Consider the following 20,886-nt stretch of genomic DNA (forward strand, 5'->3'; position numbering starts at 1 on the left):
GCTGAGGAGTGAGGAAGCTTCTAGAAGCTGGAGAAGGCGAGGAATGGATCCTCCCCTAGAGTCTCCCAGAAAGAGTGGAGTCCTGCCAATATCTTCATTCTAGCCCAGTGAATTTTGTGTTGTCTGAGCCACTGTTTGTGATAACTTCTTAGAGCAGCCATCAGAAACTAGGGCAACACCCCCCAAATGGGTTCCAGATGAAACTACTTTGGGAAAGGTGGGCTAACCAAGGTCCTGTGGGCCGTCTCCAGCCTGTGTGTGCTGTCTGTGCTCTGACCACCCAGGAGGGAAAGACATCACGTGCCGTTTCCCAAGCTTACACCGGAAGGAATGTCTTGAGAATTTGGGGGAAAGTCTGAGGTAACTCATGACTCCCACTGCCACACGGAAAGGACTCTGAAGGAATCAGGACTGAGAGGGGTGAGTTTTGAAAGGAGAGATTTGGAAGGGGTCTCAGGGGCATGGCATCCCAGTCTGTCAGTCTTCTCTGGCTGCTGTAACAAAATACCTCACGCTGGCCTGGGTTAAACACACACTGGCTTAAACAATAGAAATGTATTTTCTTACAGTTCTGGAGGCTGGAAATTAAAGCTCAAGGTGCTGTCAGGGTTGGTCTCCGGTGAAGGCTCTCTGCCTGTCTTGTAGATGGTTGCCTTCACTGTCCTCCCAGGGCCTCTTCCCGGTGAGCCCACACTGGACACACACATACATGCACACACACACACACACACACCAAGAGAGGGAGTGGACAGAGGGAGAGAGTGAGCTCTCTGGTTTCTCTTCCTCTTCTTAAAAGGACACCAGTCTTACCAGATTAGAGTGCCACCTTATAACCTTGTTTAACTTTAATTACTCCCTAAATGTTCAATCTCTACAAACAGTCATAACAAGTCCTATAAGCTAGGACTTCAACATAAGAAATTGCGGGAGATGCAATTCAGTCCATAACACCCAGGGTGCTTGCATAGGGGGAGCCAGTGGCCAGAATATGAGACTTTGGTGTCCTAGAGCCTAGCAGGGCATGGGAAGGGATCAAAGTGGGGAGGTGATTTCTGGGAGAAGGGCTGAGAAACCAATGCTGGCCCCTGTGATGCCTTGCCCTGCTGAGCACAGGTGGTCCTCTGCTTGGCCCTCAGCCTCCTTGCCCTCTGTTCCATGGTACTGGGCCTCATGGGGATTGAGTGAGACCAGTTCAAGGGCCTACAATATGTCACTCAGGGCCTGGCTGATGCTTCTGCTCTGAAGTGGGGCACTGGTCTTAATCACTAGTAGGGTGACCAACCATTCCAATTTGCCTGGGACTGAGGAATTTCTGATGGTGTGGGATATTCAGTGCTAAAACTGGCAAAGACCTTGGCAAACTGGGATGGTTTGGCTACCTGAGTTATTAGGCTCTTCCCTTGTTCTGGGATCCAGCCTCTAGCTCCTGATCTAGGCCTTGTGTCTTAATAACTTTCCCATTTTTCTAGTCTTCTCAGTCTTTGTGGGGCTGTCACTCTTGCCTTAAACATCTGCTATGATTCTTCTATAATCAACCACCATGCTTCCCTCTGCCCATCATCTGCCTGCCTGCATGAGCTAAAACATACTGGTACTACCTTTCCCCTTCCTTCCTTCCTTCCTTCCTTCCTTCCTTCCTTCCTTCCTTCCATTCACCCATCCATCCACCCATTTATTCATACATTCTTCCATCCATCCATCCATCCATCCATCCATCCATCCATTCATACATCTACCCACCCATCTATCCATTTTTCCATCCATCCATCCATCCATCCATCCATACATCCATCCATCTATCCATCCATCCATCCATCCATTTATCCTTATAGCCTTCCATCCATCCTTCCTTCATTTCATCCCTCCAATATCAATGTTTATTGAGCTCTAACCATGTCCCAGAAAATACCCCTGGCCTCAAGAAAAGAGATCAATATCTCAATAGATGAACTAAAGACAGAGCGTCAATGCTCTGACACATGTCTCCACAGTAAAGACACACAGGGAGGCATAGTCCATTCTCCCGTGGTTGGAGAGAGGAATGGAATAGGAAAAACTTTGTGAAGTTGGTGACCTTGGATCTGGGTTTTTGAAACTTGTCTAGGTTTTTATCAGCCCTGGCTGGGTGGAGAGAAGTGAACAGACAGAAGAGCTTACAGCACAGCAGCGGGAGGCTGCATTTTGGGCTGAGAGAACCACAGGAGTGATAGCAGTACAGCCTGAGGGGGTGGTGGGGCACCGGGAGCCTGTCAGAGAGGAGGAGGGGAGGACAGAGAGAAGCCAGATCAGGGCCAGATGAGGGGCTTGGAAGTCCTGCTGGGCTGGGAACCAGGGATGAACTTCATTCTGTAAGAGAAGGAAGGAGGAATTATCTTGGGCTGTCATGGGTATGGTTGCCTGGAGATCAAGACAGGACCAAGTGACACTGTTGTGGTAATCCAGGTGAGAGATGACGGTGGTGTGTGCCAAGGCACCAAGGGTGAGGCTGGAGAGGAGGAGACACATTAAGGAAGGAGAATGGACCTGGTGTCAGCTGAGGGGTAGGTTTTGGAAGCCTGTATGGAGGATGATGAGTTCAGTTTTGGACCTAGTGAGCCTGAAGGGCCTGTGGTGCCTACTGGCAGAGATGACACAGGTGAATGGGTCTAAAGAGAGATTTGGAGGCAAGAACAGAAACAGGAAATAAAGTGAAGGAAGCATCTGGGATCTGGGGGCCTCCTGGGGCAAGGAGAGGACAAGAAAAGAGGATGAAGCATAGAACTCTGAGACCCTCAGCATAAGCCTGAGCAGAGAGAGAGGGAGCTCACAAAGGTGGTGATGGCCGGGAAGGAGGAGGACCAGGGCAGATAACAAGGGAGGACAAGGGATGCCACTGTCAGTGTCAGATGCAGCAGAACATTCAAGTAGATAAGGATAGTCACTGGTCCACAGAAGCCACCAGGGTGATCTAGTTGGGGAGGTAGGAGCAGGATCCCAGGGCCAGCAGGCTGAGAAGTCAAGGGGATGGTCAAGGCAGATTGCTCCTTGATGAGAAGGCTGGGAAGGAGGTGGGGCAGAGAGAGCTGTGGCTTGGAGGGAGGGATTTCCCAGGTTTGGGGGAAGAACTGAAAGGGAGGTTAAAGGTGATTATTAATGGAAGGAGACTCCCCCAGGTAACAGGAGAACAAGAGAATACACAGCTGTGTGTCAAGAAGAGCAACACCTGTTCTTATGAAATTGGAAGAAAAGAGGAATGTTAGCTTGCTAGGGCTGCCATAATTAATCACCACAAACTGGGTGGCTTGAAACAATTGGAATTCACTCACAGTTCTGGAGGCCAGAAGTCTGAATCAAGGTGCTGGTGGAGCCGTGCTCCCATTGAAGTCAATCACCCCAGGAGAGCTAAACACTTGAGCAGGTGGCTCTGAGGATGTGCGAACTTGGCTGGCCCCATTTGGTCTGTTCTCCAGCCCTGTTCAGCATCTCAGCAGCCAGACAGCCAGTCAGGGCTGGTGAGGGCTGACCTCCACCGGCCTGGTGGGGTGGCCTCATTAACTCAGTCTTGATGGGCTTAGGCCTTGGCTTAAAGGAAATTGTGTCCTTTCTAGACCACATGGTTGGCTTCATGCCCAGTTCTTGTCAAATCAGCATTCTTCTTTCAGAATAGCTGTTAACCCTGTCTAAGGACCAGGTAGCTCATGGTCGATTTTTTCCATTGACACCAAGAGCAACAAGGAGCTTTCACCTCCATAGGTGAGTTTCATGCCATAGATTATTATGTAACAATGTAGAGTAGAATGCCTTTAAATGGGGGCTCTTACTGTCTTGCCTGCCTGGGCCGCATCACTAGCAGCCCACTGTGTCTGTTTGGGTGACCTGCCCAGCTCTGGCAGGCATACCAGTTGTCACCCTCGTTCCAAAGCACACAGTTGTTACAAAAGATGAATGAGATAACAGCAGTTAACATTTGTAAGGCACTAATGCTGAACCACTAGCTTAAGTGTTTTACATACAGGAGCTCAGCAAACACCCACGATAGGCTTATGAGTTAGGTATTGTCATCTACATTCCATAGGTGAGGGAACTGAGGCACAGAGAGACCACCCAAGTCCCTCACCCAGTGTTATGAGTTGAATTGCTCCGACCCTCCAAATTCATGTGTTGAAGCCCATACCCGGAGTACCCCAGGATAGGACCTTATTTAGAAATACGGTCCTTGCAGATGTAATTAGTTAAAATGAGGTCATAATGGAGTAGAGTGGACCCCTACTCCAGTATTACTGGTGTTCTTTTACAAAGGAGGAATTTGGACACCAGCACTCATGAAGAAAGAACACCACAGGAGGAGGAAAGCAGAGATTGAGATGATGTTCCTACATTTAAGGGACGTTCAAGATTGCCAGAAAACCTTCAGAAGCTGGGGGAGAGGTGTGGAATAGATTCTTCCTCACTGATCTCAGATTCCTGGCCTCCAGAACTGAGAGACAATGTATTTCTGTTGGTTAAACCACACCTTTTGTGGTCCTTCCTTAGAGCAGCACTAGCAAACAAATACACTCAGTAATTGCTGGATTTCAGATTTAGATTTAAGCATCCTGGCTCCAAAGTCCAGGTTCTATACTTGGATGTTTGTGGCCTCTTGATACCTCCTGGCAAGCACTCGGCACCATGCCTTGCCCATTGCAGGTGCTCAGAGCACGGGAGCTGTTCATATTAGTTCTGCCTCTTCTTCGAGAATGGCCTGCTCGTAGGCAGTCAGGGATGAAGCAGACCCGTGTGCCCTTCACCTGTTCCATGGAGTCAGAAGCCAAGGACTCCCAGGTCTGTGTCTTCAGCGGATCCCATGTCCATCCTCCCATTTCCACTGCCACAGCTGCAGTGGGTCGCTGTGCCCAGAGGACACCACCATGTACAGGTTAGGAAATTAAGACCCAAACAGGTAAAGCAATTGCCCCACAGTGTACTGTTAGTGAAGAAGTTGAGACCGCAGCCTTGTCTGAATCCAAATTTTACACTGGGGAGGTCCCTCTGGCTTCCTGGCTAGCAGCCTGTGAAACGGTGACATATTAATAATAAGAAATATACATTTAGTCTCTGGTTCGAGTTCCTGAGACAGTGCTTCTAGCACCCTTGTAGATAGGGATACTAAGAGAATTGTTTGTTTAGTATTTGGTCTTTGACCTGATTCCCAAGAGCTTAGTAATTTCCAGAGTGACAAGAGCATCTGATGAAGAGCTCCTGGATCCCTTGCAGTTTCTAGGGTGATAGGAACATCTTTTGTTCTAGTGAAGCAAGTCTTGGTGGGCTCCTGGGTAGGCTCATAAGGAATCTGGTTACCAGGGAAACCAACCATGGAATTAGAGGGTTGAAGCTTTCAGCCCACTCCCCTCCTCATGACCTCCCTAGATGGGGGAGAGGCTGCAGATTGAGTTGATCACCAGTGGCCAATGATGTAATCAATCATGCCTATGTAATGAAACCTCCATAAAAACCCCAAAAAGGACAGGGTTTAGGCACTTTGGGACAGCTGAAAGCATGGAGGCTCCTGGAAGGTGGTACACTGGGAGAGGACATGGAAGCTTTGTACCCAGTACCCCATACCTGGCCCTCTGACTCTCATTTATCTGGCTGTTCATATGTATGCTTTATTAATAAAATAGACCATTAAGCATAAGTATTTCCCTGAGTTCTGTGAGCCCTCCTAGCTAATGAACTGAACCTGAGGAGGGAGTTGTGGGAACCTCGCTTTATAGCCAGTTGGTCATAAAGTACAGGTGACAGCCTACTACTTGCAACTGGCATCTGAAGTGGGGGCAGTCTAGTGCGACAGAGCCCTAAACGGATGGGATCTGATGTTATCTCCAGGTATAAAGTGTTGGAATTGAATTGAATTGAACTGCAGGACACCCAGTTAGTGTCCGCTGGACAATTTGGTGGTTGGAGAAATTCCATACACATTTTGGTGACCAGAGGTGAACTGTAGTGTTGAGAACTTGAAAAAGTTTGTTTTCTCCTATCTCAAACACGGCCAAAGCCCACTCTGTAACTAGCTGTTGAATGAAAGAATGAAAAACTGAATAAACCCATGCTGCATTTCTCTACACACCAATTTACTGTAGTCACGCAAACTTGTCACCTTCCACTAGGCTATATCACTGCCACTCACATTGGCTTTCTCTGCCCTTTCCCCCAGTTGCAAAGTACAGAAAGACCTTGTTTTTCTGCTGGAAGATAACTTCTGAACTCACAAACATGCAGGGTTCCTCCAAACGCTCACTGCTGCTATTGAGACATATACCTCTCTAGTGGTGTAACAAGGGCTACACAAATGAGAGACCCCACAGGTGAGCAGCAATGGGAAAACTGGACTCAGGCACTGCTCTAAAGAGGCAAGATCTCCCGCATGAAGTCTTTTTAATTTTTATTTTTTTTTTAACGCTCCAAAAGAGCGTTTTGAAATCTGAGGAGCTGAACTAAATATTTGTCCAATCAATTCCAGGGCCATGTCAAGGGGTGGTGATGCAGAACAAATAGTCGGTGACCTTGCTCCTGGCTCAACCTTTTCTATCCATTCATTCATTTATTCATTCGTTCATGCAACAAATACCAGTTGGGCCTCTATCATATCTAGTTGGCACTGAGGCCAGGTGGGCTGAGGGAATGCAGGGTGAACAGGTCCCCACCTTTGAAATGTCTAATAGGGACGGTGGGGGTGGGGGCAGGCATTCTTATCAGGTCAACCATTCTGATGGTGGGATGACAGTCTGCCTTAGGGAGCTGAGGGGTTTCTGTGAGATCTTGAGAGAGTGCAGATTCTTAGAGGTGGGACGCTATGGGAAACCTGGCAAAACAAGACTTTCTGTGACTGCAGCCACTGGGTACATGAGAGCAAGAGGAGGAACTGAGGCAGAACAGGCAGGAGGTGACCAGATCAGGGAGGGCCTTGACTGTAGATAGAGGCTTTGAACCTTATTTTGTAGGCAATACGGAGCCATCGGCTATTTTTGAGTAGTGGAGGGTTGAGATTAATCAGAATAAGGAGGCTTCACTCTCAGGGCTGAGTCAAAGATGACTTGCTTCCTTTCTCTCTCCTTCATCACATCAGGGCTGCGGTCATTCAACATCACCACCCCCTGCCATGCTGTTGCCATAGTAACCCTAGACCTTGGCCTTCTTTCAGGCTTGTCTTCCACTCTGGAATTCGCTCACCCACCTGCCTCTGTGGGGGCAGAGGAGGGAGCGAGTCAGCCTGGGCCTTACTTTATTTCTTGCCTGATTGTTGAAAAACAGAATCCAACTTCCCAGAAGGCACAGGGGGAAATGAATCACTCTTTGAGCTAGCAGGTTTGCTTTTCAGCCAATAAAATCAAGGGGTAGAAACGAAGGCGTGCATTCCCCTGAGCCCCAGAGGCCTTGGGTGCCCTCAGGCACTTACTGGACAGCTTCTCCTGAGTGAAGCCCAGAGCTGGTATAACTAACTCAAAATGGCCTCGCCAGGCAATTTCCTTTACAGAACATTTCCTCGTCAAGTTCTCCTGACGCTGCACTCATGTCGAGTTCAGGGCTGTGTTTTAGGGGCAGGAAAGGAGAGGAACCCCTTTGGGCTTTCCCATTCCATCTTCCTCTCTTCTGCAAGGACTTTTCCACAATACAAGAGTAGTCTGTCTATTGCTCCAAATATCGGTTTCCTGGTTTCCTGGCAGCGAGCCTATTCCTGTGGTTGCAGCACTATTTGGGCCAGGGAACCCCATGTCACACAATTACTGGAATATTTTGACTCTTAAACAATCATCAACACTGGAGGCAGCTCTCCGGCCTGTTCCCCTGGTCACCTTCTCCTTGGTGAAAATTCTGGGTTTGTGACAGTAAGACATCCCGCTTGCCAGAGCCAAGAGCCTGGGCCAGCTGGGTCTTGTTCTAAAGTCCATGGCTGAGTTTTCAGTATCGGCCCTGGGCCTCCTGGACACTGAGCAAGCGCCCTAGAGTGCACATGGCAAGCAGCCACGATCCCCAAAGCCTAGAAGATTCTTTGAGCTGTTCCTAAAGTAACAGCGCCCAATCTTTCAGTCCAGGACAGACTCTGGGGGAAGATTCCGCCCCCACTAGATACTAGATCTACCAAGAGAGGAGAGCTGAGAGCTGAACGCTTATTTAGAAAAACTTCCGGAAGCTCAGTTAGGAATTTCAGGCACCACTGTGGTGAGAAGGGCCTATAAATCTTCTGCCTTTTGGGAACTTCCCCTTGTGAGGATTCAGTGTCAATTTTCCTGAGTAGCGAAAGTGGCAACATGAAAAAGGTTTAGAGGCCCCAGATGGCAGTGGGATTTTGTGGAGAGACCCCCAGCTCAGAGCCTGTGGCGGCAGCACTGACTGTCAGGGCTGCTGGAATGAGGGTAATAATAATATAGCTAATGTTTGCATAGCACTGTTGTGAGACTTGACATATACAGTCACTGTTTAATCCTCCCAATAGCCCTATGAGGTCAGTAGTGTTATCATCATCCCAGTTTATAGATGAATATACTGAGGCCCAGAGATGTGAAATGACTTCCCCAGGATCACACAGCTTCTAAGGAGCACAGCTGGGACTTGAACCCAGGAATTCTGGTTTTGAACATGCTGGCAACCTGGACGCCACCGAGTGGGAGTGAAATGGCCTGCCTGGCAGGAGGATCAGCGCTGATAGGAGAGCGTGTGGGAACTGTTGTGCTGGCCCTGAAGGCACAGGGTGAGATGGGCCGAGGAAAAGGAAAGGAGACGTTCTTCCTGGCTGGGTCGTTCCCAGCTCTTACTGTCCCGGGAACTCCGTGTCCATGGTCAAGGGCTGGAGATGGTGCTGGAACCCAGCTGCCTCTGATGTCCTGGCCACCAAGAAAACCACAGGGTCCGGCCCAGAGAAGTGCATTTGCCAGACATCACCGAGGCTCAGAGCAAACAGAACCACATCCCATTCACCTGCCTTGCCCTGTGGAAGGGGTGGTTTATTCTCACAGACTCTGGGTGGGTCCACTCCACATACTCAACCAGTCTGAGCTGGACCACCTGGGTCAGAAAGGTGGGGAAACTGAGGGCCAATAGGGCGAGGATTTGCCCGAAGATCCAGAGCACAGAGCCTGGATGCAAAAGCGAGAGCCTCTGGGTCTGCAATGTGCTCTGTGGCCACAGCCACTGTCCTGGGAGAGCCACGGGCCACATCTCCGTAGCCACAGGAGGGGGCAGTGCCTCACTGGGCTCTTCTGACCAGGTCCCTGTGGAAGCCGCCCTGGTGGTGTCTGCCCTTCCGTGGCTTTCTCAGCCCCTGCTCTGGAGCAAGCTACTAGCCCTGCCTGAGGCAGCTGACTGCCCACACCCTGTCCCCTTCCCATAAACCTGGGTAACCCGCTGGAGTGGGACTTGGAGCTCCTCATACCTTGTGTCTGGGACCAGGTCTGCCAGGGGAGTCTGGGGCAAACCCCGGAGGGGCAGGCAGAGGATGCATTTATTGAGTGTCTACCACATACGAGACACTGAACCAGGGTCTTCGTGGCATCGTGTTGTTTACTCGGAACAACCACCCTGTTGTAGAAAGGGCCCGCCCCCTTTCCAGAGGCAGAAACTTGCTCCAAGAGGTTGGATGCTCTGCCAGAGGCTGCACAGCGCCAGGGTGTGGAATGTCCAGGCCCTGCCCATCTCAGTGCCGCTCCCCACTCCCCACGGGCCAGCACCTGCTGTCCTGGACTCCTGGACATTCGGCGTCTTCCTCGTCCCCTACTCTAAACACAGAACTACTCACACCCAGCCCTCCCCTGCCGCATCCTCCTGCTCGGAACAGATGAGCAGCCCTGGGAGGGCTATGGTTTTGTGGGGTCGATGACCTTGCCCAGAAAGAGGACACTCTGGGTGCTGGTGGAAAAGATCACCACAAGGAAGGGCCGGTTGAACCGCAGGACATGGCGATTGGTCTGGGCAGAGAAGAATTTGACCGCAAAGCCGGTGGCTGCTGCAGCCTCGGTGCCAGCCTCATCCACATCCAAGGTGGCCTTGTGGAAACTCTGGGAGGAAAATCACAAGCATTATCTCCAAGCCAGCACGGGAGGGGGCCTGGACAAGACTGCGAGAGTCAGAAACTGCTAGGGAATACATTGCCCTTTATAGCCTGCGAGGTCACTTCTTGGGGATAACACAGCAAGAATTTCATTTGGGAGGATTTTTGAGCTGGAGACCTCCTGCCACACACAGTCACAGCAGCTCTCATTAAATGAATGCTTGCTCTGTGCTCGGGGCTTTGCATGCATCTTATTTGATCTTCATAGCCATCCTATGAGGTCAGCAGTATGATGCCCATTTTAAAAGTGAGGAATATAAATTCAGAAACTAGTACCCCTTCAATAACATAAGAGGAAGAACCAGAATTCAGCTCAAACCCAAGGCTCTACCCCCTCGCGCACTTTTCTTAGCAGAAGTCTTTTTTTTTTTTTTTTTTTTTTTTTGAGACGGAGTCTCCCTCTGTCGCCCAGGCTGGAGTGCAGTGGCTGGATCTTAGCTCACTGCAAGCTCCGCCTCCCGGGTTCCCGCCATTCTCCTGCCTCAGCCTCCCGAGCAGCTGGGACTACAGGCGCCCGCCACCTCACCCGGCTAGTTTTTTCTATTTTTTAGTAGAGACGGGGTTTCACCGTGTTAGCCAGGATGGTCTCGATCTCCTGACCTCGTGATCCGCCTGTCTCGGCCTCCCAAAGTGCTGGGATTACAGGCTTGAGCCACCGCGCCCGGCCTTAGCAGAAGTCTTGAGTCTCTTTCTCTCATCTACGAAGTCTCCCTCATACAGATGCACCCAATGCAGCCTCAGCTGTGTCTCTCCTCTCTGTTTCCTCCTTTTTTTTTCTTTATTTATTATTATTATTATTTTTTGAGATGGAGTCTCATTCACTCTGTCACCCAGGCTGCAGTGCAGTGGCCTGATCTCTGGACACATTGCAACCTCCACCTCCCAGCCTCAAGTGATTCTCCTACCTCAGCCTCCTGAGTAGCTGGGATTACAGGTGCCCACCACCTGCCACCACACTAGGCTAATTTTTGTATTTTTAGTAGAGTTGGAGTTTCACCATTTTGGCCAGACTGGTCTCGAACTCCTGACCTCAAGTGATCTGCTCGCCTCTGCCTCCCAAAGTGCTGGGATTACAGGTGTGAGTTATCACGCCCGGCCCTGCCTCCATTTTCTATCATTGCATGTATCTCTCTATGAAGACATTGTATCTCTGACTCGTCTGGGAGAGCTGTCTGAGTTGGGGGACTGATTCGACACTATATCCCAGCACCGAGCACCACGTCCAGGGCTGGCTAATTGGTGGATGCTGATGTCTGTAGATGACTGAACACACTCAGGCTCTGAGACTCCATGGGGCAGCTTGGGAGCCCCATCACCCGGCAACTCCCATGGGCACAAGTGCCCCACCGAGTTCTCTAGGGGTTGATGACTTACTTTGGATGCCTCCAGTTTTCGCTGTTTGGTGATGCCAGATAAGTCAGCCCACTTGGAGAACAGATCCACGAAGCCCAGCCTGGGCAAAATCTGATCTAATACATAGGAGCCAGAAATGGAGAACTTGGGGAAATGCAACTCTAGCTTCTTGTAAAAATTCCTGAAAGGGGCATTGGGTTAAAACATTAGATTAATGAACAAGCCAGGATCCCTGCTGGGCACAGCCCTCCTTGGTGGCCCTCTTTAGCTGGCTGTATTCCATCTGAGTTCTATCCCCACAAACAGCTTTGGCTCAGACTACCTCCCACAAACGGGTGTTGAAAGGCCAGGTTCCTTTGTCCTCAGGGCCTGCCGTCTGTGGGATCTCCTGTCCGTGGTAGCCCCTCTTCAGAGGTTGTTTTCTGTGGGTGTTCAGGTGCCCAGGGAGACAGATGTAAGTCCCGCCAGGTGGCAGTTTTGCCCTTGCCTCTGTTACAGCCCTGTGGGTTTTATTCTTTGTGAACCAGCTAGTTTCTTTGTATTGGATTCCCTCTACCATGAAAGTTGTGTGATTTTTCTATTCACATGTGCCCTTGGGCTAGGATGCTTTTCTTATATATGGTTGAAGACTTTTTCCAATCATAGCCAGCATGATGGGAAGCCTTCCTGTTAATTCCTTGGGTGGGTGGATGGAGTTTTTTTGAATCGCGCCATGGCAGCTTAGTCAACCTTCTGGGCCAGAGGGGCTACCTCTTCATTGCACAGAGGTAACCCCCCAAGAGTCAGAGTCACTTGACCCAAGTCTTGTGCAGTGGAAGAGCTATGTCTAGAACCAGGACTCTGAACTCCTACTGTGGTTCTTTTTTCACTAACGAGGGAGAAGTCATATTTTAAATATAATAGGAGAGTTCATCATTTAACAGAAGCCCATGGAAGGTCTCAGAGCAAGTGAGAATTCTCTCATAATTGGCAATCACTCCCTATTTTGGGGCACTGTCTTTCATTAGAAAGGTATATTTGATGGATAGTACTGTAGATTCAGCCCCCATAGCACACTGATTACCTCTTCTGCAACAAGTTGTTCCACCTCATTAGCATCTCTGGAGTCAAAACCTCTTCAATCTCCCTCATTTTGCCTTCGTTAGGGAGAATGAAAAACACAGTTGCGTCTCCTTTGTAATCCATCCGTAGCACTGAGCAGGGCAAGTATCTGTCATGAAGATACCAGTGGTGCTCCTGGTCCTGCAGCATCATGGGCACCTGGACTGTTGTATTCTCATCAACATAGAAGTCTTTGGGAGTGGTCCTCGAGGAAATGAATGGTTTCTCCCACAGGGCTGAAGGGAAGATGAAAAGAAGGTACAGGACATCTGTGGGCCACAGAGTCAGTCCTCCAGCCAGGGAAGGCCACCTGGTGTTCCGAGCTACTGAAAGAGTAGCTCCAGATCCTGCCCTATGAGCTCATCAAGGTGTCCCATTTTGACCATTCAAAACCTGACATGCCTGGGGAATGGATCCCTTAGGCCTCATTTAAATTTTAAAATGAGAGATAGCAGAGGATGTTCATTTTCTAATATGTGAATAGGATTGATAGAGAAGAAACCAGGGATGCTGGAAAGAGGGGTTCATTGTTAGGTAAGCATCCTTGAGAAGGAGAGAGGAGATAGCAGAGTGTGAGCAGAGGGGTTGGCCTTCCCTGAGAGGTGGGTCACTACTGCCATGATGAGAGGAGGACGTCTGAGCTTGTGGGTTCAAATGCAGGGAGGTGAGTAGATTTGGAAGTGAGAAGATTTGGAGGTGAGTAGATTTAGAGATGAGAGGATGAGAGATTTCCTGTTTAACTGATTCTATTTTCTCAATGACGAGTGAGACAAGATTTTTCAGTGAAAGTCGTGAGTGGGGAGGACATTTGAGAAGGATGAATCTGTTATTTTAGTAGTTTTGGAGAGTGGAGATATGTAAGATATGTAAGTGGGATTGTTGGACAGTGTAGAGAGATCAATGAAGATTTACATTCACAAATATCAAGTGAGACCATCAGTCTAGTTGGATGTTTTTCTTCAACCACATTCAGCTGCTGGGTGCAGATGTAGACGAGTTAGACCTTTAGGTTTAAGCAGGTTTGCAGTTTTGGAGGGTAAGTATGATAGAGGGAAGGAAAACCAAGGAAGTTAAGACTTCAGAGTGTTTGCAAGGAAGTGACCACAATGATGGCCATGCAGTGTGAGGAGGGAAGCAAGGACAGCAGGCGATGTGCAATGAGGTGGTGGCAGGTAGGGTGAATGGACTGAGGTCTCCATGCCAGGAATTTTCGTCCAGGGAAAAGCAAGGGATCTGGGATTATAATCAATGTCTTCCTGACAGTGAAACCCGTACTACTGTTTCTCTTCCTTTCTTAGTTAATTTTTTTTTTAAGTTTAAAAGTTTTGTTATTTCAAAGCAAAGTTTCTTTTTTGGAGATGGAGTCTCTTTCTGTCGCCCAGGCCAGAGTGCAGTGTCGCAATCTCAGCAACCTCCACTTCCTGGGTTCAAGCGATTCTCCTGCCTCAGCCTCCTGAGTAGCTGGGATTACAGGCATGTGCCATGAAGCCTGGCTAATTTTTTTTTTGTATTATTAGTAGAGACAGGATTTTGCCATGCTGGCCAGGCTGGTCTTGAACTCCTGATTTTAAGATACGCCTGCCTTGGCCTCCCAAAGTGCTAGAATTATAGGTGTGAGCCACTACGCCCAGCCTCAAAACAAAGTTTTTTTAAAAAAGTTTTCAATAGTGCATGAAAATTCCACATGCAAATTACATGGAATAACTAATTTGGCTGAATCATTAGGCTGGGAGTTGCTCCCTAGAATTTTATTCCCTGTAAATTCTGGGTTCAAGCTGGTTAGAACTGTGAGATTTCAAAGTAAATTGCTCTCTGAAGGCCCTGGTGGTCAGATATGACGATGGTCAGACTCAGCAGTGCTTTGTGTGCTCCAGTTTGCCCCTGCTTGTTTCCAAGCTCCTTTTCCCAACTCTAACCCCACTAAACAGCAGCAGCCCCAGGCTACCACCAGAAACTACGCAGTGATGCTCCCCTCCATGGCGGCACTCTGATGGCTGGATGAGCCCGGCATATAGATTCCCCTACAAGCTCTGACTTGTCCGCTTGCATCGGCAACTTTCTCTCTGTCCTCCCAACTCTTCTTTCCTCTAGACCTTCACTTTCCCAGCCACAGTTGTGTGGGGCCTAATTCCTAGAACAATCTCCTTACCATTGACTTGAGATGGCTCTCCTTCTCTGATGAAACCCTGACTAATCCACACTGTACAAAATTGTTCGCACACTGTGATATCAACTGTGTGGACATATATGTGTGTGAATGGAAGGTGAAGAAAAGATGCTAAAACATTAACATTTGTTGCCTCTGAGTGGTAGGACTAGAGATTATGTCTACTTTCTCCTTTATGGTTTTACGTATTTGTAAAGCTTCAAAATGAGCATTGTTATCATTACATGAATTATAGTTGCTATTTACTGAGTACATAAAATGGTCAGGGGTCAACAAACAAAAAAGTTTATAGAGATATTAACTGTTTTAGGCACTGCAGATCATTCCATCTCTGCAGTAATGAATCAATCTGCCATTGTAGCACAAAATCAGCCACAGACAATACATAAATGAATGGGCCTGGCTGTGTGCCAATAAAACTTTATTTGCAAAACCAGTGGCTGAACACATTTGGCCCAGGAGCTGTAGTTTGTCCATCTCTTTAGATCCTTTTATAAGGAGTATACACATGGGTTAATCATTTGATCCTCAAAGCCAACTTTTGAAGTAGAGATTTGTCTTATCCCTGCTTTGAGCAAACAAGCTGACCTGTTTGCACTGTTGGTAGAGGCTGAGCTCAGATATGAATCCAGCAATTCAACTCATGATCACTGGCTAGAATGCATTTTGTACATTACTTTTATTAAGAAAATAAATAAGAAAATATGTCTAAAGATAGGAAGGAATGGAAACCTCAATACTACAGAGTCTTCAACATACAACATTCTAACATTGCATTTTCTGAGGGCTGCTTAACTCTATCAAACACAACCTTTTTACTTACCCTTTTGTAAAAATATATTTAACCAGTCAACAAATTAGGGGGTTGGAGGTAGGGGTGTGGATTTAGCACACACCAATGATCTGACTCTCACCTTTGAAGTAAATGTAATTCACCAGCACCATCAAGACGTCCTTCTTGAGCTCACTGACCAAATCCACAATCTTCCCTCGAGTTTCCTTCTTGACGTGGTCGTTGATAAGCTGGATTGTGCCCACAGTGTCGTAGAAGTTGGTGTGGAAGAGTTTGGCCTCATAGAAGGCTGTGGTGTCATTCAGGAATTTTGCAAGGAACTTCAGGTTGTGGCTCAGGAACAGAGCACTGCCCACGCGTGTTTCCAGCCCATGACCGGGGAGGCTGATAGTGTGCAGGAGGTGCTGGAAGCCCCTGTGGATGTCGGACTCAGACAGCTCCGTGAGGTTGAAGCCCAGGCCCTCGAGGATCTGACTGCGGCTGTGTGAGCAGGCCCCCAGGGAAAGCATAGCGTAGGCGGCCGAGATGCTCAGGGGGGAGAAAAAGATGTTTTTCCCCGGGGTCTCCGAAGCGATCAGGTAGTAGAAGCGAAAGGCAAAGTCAGCATTGGCAGGGGCGATCTTGAGGCTGAGGGAGCCCTCACCTGTCTCCAGAATCTGCTGGTGGGAGCTGTTACTGCAACTCTCACCATCATGCTCAACGTGCAGCTGGCCATGAGAAAGGGCCAGTAGTCCAATCAGCAGGAGGAGCAGGTAGTCGATAAGATGCATCCTCTGCACTCTCAAGCCTATGGGAGGGAAGAGAATGCCCAGGAAATTCCCCCAGCAGAACACCTGGGCCTGCTGAGAAGGCGGGCAGTGGGCCAGCACCCAGAGATCATGAGTGACACCCTCAACTCCTGCAGATGAGCTTGTGAAAGGCAATGTAACGCCCACCACCTTCCACATGTATGGTGACAGCAACACTATTGGATGGCAATGCTTTAGACATACAAGGCACACTCCTCGCAACCATCATGTCATTGTGCTTCCCACCTGTGTGAGCTCTGCACAGCACTAGACTCCATTCTCACCCAACAGAGCAGGAAACAAAGACTCCCAAAGTGACTCACCCAAGTCACCTACCTGACAAATATCCTAGCCAGAACCCACATCCCCAGACTCAGGTGCTGCTTCTCCCACACTTCTTTTTCAGATGAGTTGATTTCATTAGCACAGTGATTTTGCACAGAGGATGGCAATCATCAGAGTTTATTTCAGTGTCTGCTCCACAAACATCTGTGGAGTGCTTTATATCGTTTACAAACCACTTTCATGCCATTTAGTTAGACTCTCCCACTCCTGTAGAGATCAGTAGAACTGGTCTTTGTATTGTTACCCCGTACAGATGAGGACATGGATGTTTAATAAGTGTCCTCACTTATTAAAGTGAGGATCAGGACAAAGTTGCGGGGATAGAATTGGTACCCTTTTCATAATGAACATCTGTCCAAGACAGGATGCTCCAGTTTTTCCCCCACATCTGCTCCTGCCCCATCAAATGGTCCCACCAGTATCTGGTTGTCAGGCCAAAAAGCCTCTAGCCTTCTATCCACCCACAATCCATTTAATCCACTTCCATGGCCTGCAGGGTTGGGTTTATTTTATTTTATTTTATTTTTTGAGACAGGGTCTCACTCTGTCACCCAAGCTGGAGTGCAATGGTGTAATCATGGCTCACTGCAGCCTTGACTTCCTGAGCTCCAGTGATCCTCCCACTTCAGCCTTCCAAGTAGCTGTAACCACAGGCGTGCACAGCCACACCCAGCTAAATTTTTGTAGAGTCAGGGTCTCACCATGCTGCCCAAGCTGGTCTCCAACTCCTAGACTTTCCTGTAGGTTCTTCAGCCTCTCCCCCGCTCCACTGCTATGATCCTCAACCAGGGCTCGGAAAACTTTTTCTGCAAAGCGCCAGATAGTAATATCTGTGGTTTTGCAGACCACACAGTCTCTGCTGCCACTACTCAACTCTGCTGTGGCAGCTGGAAACAGTCTCAGACCAGACATGCATGAACAGGCGTGGCTGTGTTTCAGTGAAACTTCACTTATGGACACTGAAATGTGAATTTCATATTATTTTCCTATGTCACAAAATGTTGTTCCTCTATTGATTTTTCAACCCTTTGTATATTTACCTTTTATACTTATCACTTATATTTTATATTTATATTTTATATCTTGCATTCTTAGCTCATGGGCGGTGGGCCAGATTTGACCTACAAGCTGTGGTTTGTTGACCCCTGACCTAGACCCTTGCAGAAAGCTTCCTAGTCTTTCTGCTCTCTGTTCTCCACTCAGCAGTTGGAGGGATCATTTAGAAACATACACAGGACCGCATCACTCACAGACACACCTCCCCTCCGGCATGAACTCCCCAAGATCACCTGGATTGGGAGCCAGAAGACCTTGGCCCCCAGTCAGCGCTGCCCCGTACCAGCTGTGTGTCCCTGGGGGAGGCTTTTCTGGGTCTCCAGGCACAGTCACCCACCAGTGCCCATAGATCTGAGGACGGGGGCTTTCTAGCCTGAGTATTTCTCACCTCTAGCAAGAGTGACCAAGTGTCCCAGCTTGCCTGGGACTTTCCTGGTTTTAGCACTGAAAGTATGTCCTAGAAGAATTTTCAGTCTTGAGCAAAACAGAACAGTTTGTCACCCTCCCTCTAGAGGCTCTCTCGTCTCCATTGTCTCAGAGGGTTACTCACGGCACAGTCTGTCCTGGAGTGGACCCCCTGGGTAGCTGTCTCAGCTCTGTCTTGTCAAGCCCAGGAGGACTGGTCAAACCAGGCCTTCTCAGTACCACCCACTGTCTCCCAACCGGGTAATTATTAACAAACAGGCCACGGGCGCAGCACTGCCTAGACAAGGAAAACTCACCAGAAGTTACTTCACCCCCTCCCAAGAAGACACCCCACTTCCCACCTGGGGAACCCCAAGAGGGTTCACTTCTTCATGTTTGTACAGTGCATGGAGGTTCGCCTGGTGCTTGGTGCTCCCTGAGGGCCCGGGGAACCCCTTGGAAGGTCTGGTCTCCACCCGGCCCCTCACTGGCTGTGTGAAGTTGAGCTCATTTACTCCCTCTCTGAGCTTCAGTCATCCACCTCCCGCCTACAACATGAGGGGCTGGATCATACAGGGCAGCAAGCTCCAGCGCCTTCATAGACCAGCTAAGGAAGACTCCATGGTGCCACGGTGGGGAATGGTGGGGATGTGGGGAGACAGCCAGCTCTCTACAGGCCAGGCAAGACCCACTTGTGGGCGGGGCCTTGCAGCAGGGCCTCCAGTTTGCAATCCTGGACTCTGTGATTTCTGAGGATAGAGTCCACTGAGATCTCATAGGTCATACCATAAGGACAGTACATCCCAGGGCAAGGGTGGCATGGGGTGGGACCAGGAACCTCCTTTGGCCAGGAATTCAACTTGCATTTTTCTTCTTCAGCCATGGAATTGTTCTCTCCCCAGTAATCAAACCTCTGCACCTTTGCACCTTTATACTCTCCTGGGGCAGCCATTTCTCACACCATGTGGGGAAGGACTGCAGGGAGCAAAGTGGCCCTGGGTGTCCTGACTGAGATGACCATGACCATTCAGGCATCCTCTAGCAGACTTTCTGGGTGTGTTTCCAGCTTGCTGGGCCTTAAGGTAAGTGGAATATATACCACTGAGCAGCACAGTGGGCTGGGATCCCTGAGCGATGGAGACACATGGGATGGCAGAGCAAGCACAAGCACAGCCCTGGAACCAGCTGGCCTGAGGTCCAAAATGGGTCAACACCAGGACAAGAGAGGAAGCTGGCGGGTCAGGCAGAGTGAGAGCTACTGCCTCAGTGGATTCTCGCTTTCCCTCACTCATCTCTGTCTTTCTCTTGCCTACACACTCTAGGAGTACTATGCGTGGCCCATTTATAAATGAGACAATGTAAGCCTGAAGACATTGTTAGCTCAGATTCCAGAGTCAGAGTCTGCACTGGGGCCATTGAACATGAAGCTCATGTTCCTTCCCAGCACCTGCTGCTTCTCCATGTGGACAGACCTTTCCTGCCACCAGAATAGCAGCTCCTACTTTGCTCCCTGCTGTACCATGCACTAGAGCAGAATGTGGTGCAAGAGACATGCTCTATGGATGTTGACTGAGTGAGTCAGTGAGTGAAAGATGGCCATGGACTTTTGCTCTGATGGATATGAAAATACATCATTCCCCTTACAATGGTCTACAGTCTGGGGTTTTGCTCTTTTAGTCTTGCTTCTTCAGTGAGTTAGGGGCTGATGCTACAGATTCCAGAGGTTAGTATGTACTTGGCTACAGCCCAGGGGATGGACAGCTTGTCCCTGCCATGAGCACACAGTCACTGCCCTTTAGTTCCTAGTGCCTGCCCCTGGGACGCTCTGGACAGAGGTTGGGCTTTGGCATCAGACAGGCTCCCTCACTGCTGAGATGTGTGACTTCAGGCAAGTCACTCCACCTCTCCGAACCTCAGGTTTTCACCTGCCAAATGAGAGGCAATAATCACTAATCAGAAAAACTGATATGAAGGGCAGAGGCAGCACCCTCAAACCTTCCGAGCCCCACATCAGCCTCAATGGGTGCTACCTTCTTCCCTTCCCATCCCAGCAGTGGTGGACAGCCAGACTGTCTGTGTTGAATCTGGACTCCACCACTACTTAAGTTACCTAATTCTGCCTCAGTGTCCTCATCTGTAAACTGTGGGTAATAATTGCCCCTAAATCTCAGGGTTGTCAAGAAGAGTCAGCAAACTTACATCTGTAAAGTCCTAGAATAGCATCTGGCCATAGTGAGTGCAGTGGAAGCGTGAGTTAGTCCGTCGTATTATTCCAGATGGGTTGTACATTACTCATTTATCCCCAAAGGTGTACACATGGCTGAAACCATGTCGTTAAACTTTTTTGGAGTTGTGCTCCTGATTATCTCAAGAAAGTTTTGAACTCTCCCTGAAATATGCACAGATGCATGTTTTACAATTTAGGGAGATTCTTGAATCCCATGAAGTCTGTGCAGTCCCTGTGGGCTAGGGCAGTTATTTTTTCCTGCAAAGAGCAGGCCCATATAAAAGAAAGGTGGAAAGAACTCTCAGGCATGTAATGGGAGCCACTGACTTGGACCCTGCAGGAGAAGGAGGGAATGACTGCCATTGGTGTGGCTGCAGGCTGGGCTCAGTCGCTAGCTCCAGGCTCAGTCCTGCCTAGCAGTCTGGCTGCTTCTTGTCTTAAGGTCTCTGGGAAGGCTTCAGGATTGTTGAACCCTCGCCTATCACATCTTGAAGGCCAAGAGTTTCTTGTTAATCATCCGTAAGGTCCCAGAGGACAATGAATTGTGCCACAGTCATACCTGGGCACATCAGAACAGGCCTGGCCTAT

The 20,886-nt window shown here is 49.0% G+C and overlaps 2 protein-coding genes across 7 annotated transcripts in view; one reads left to right on the forward strand and one right to left on the reverse strand.

Moving 5' to 3' along the window:
* The window catches only part of LOC126959657 (alpha-1-antitrypsin), a 401,225-nt gene that overhangs the window by 203,690 nt on the left and 176,649 nt on the right, over window positions 1-20,886 (forward strand). The window lies entirely within an intron of this gene.
* LOC126959666 (kallistatin) lies at window positions 9,503-18,305 on the reverse strand. Of its 6 annotated transcripts, XM_050799128.1 has the most exons (7): window positions 18,217-18,305; window positions 17,312-17,416; window positions 16,602-16,754; window positions 15,599-16,264; window positions 12,480-12,753; window positions 11,438-11,597; window positions 9,503-10,010 (listed from the first exon to the last, which is right to left on the reverse strand). In XM_050799128.1, exons 4-7 carry the CDS (start codon window positions 16,245-16,247, stop codon window positions 9,810-9,812), a joined length of 1,284 nt encoding a protein of 427 aa, XP_050655085.1. In that variant the 5' UTR covers window positions 16,248-16,264; window positions 16,602-16,754; window positions 17,312-17,416; window positions 18,217-18,305; the 3' UTR covers window positions 9,503-9,809. The 6 variants fall into 6 exon arrangements, with proteins under 6 accessions (XP_050655085.1, XP_050655086.1, XP_050655082.1 ...); XM_050799129.1 differs by lacking the exon at window positions 16,602-16,754; XM_050799125.1 differs by lacking the exons at window positions 16,602-16,754; window positions 17,312-17,416.

The sequence above is a fragment of the Macaca thibetana genome, chromosome 7 (genome assembly GCF_024542745.1).
Source record: "Macaca thibetana thibetana isolate TM-01 chromosome 7, ASM2454274v1, whole genome shotgun sequence".
Classification (NCBI taxonomy): Eukaryota; Metazoa; Chordata; class Mammalia; order Primates; family Cercopithecidae; genus Macaca; species Macaca thibetana.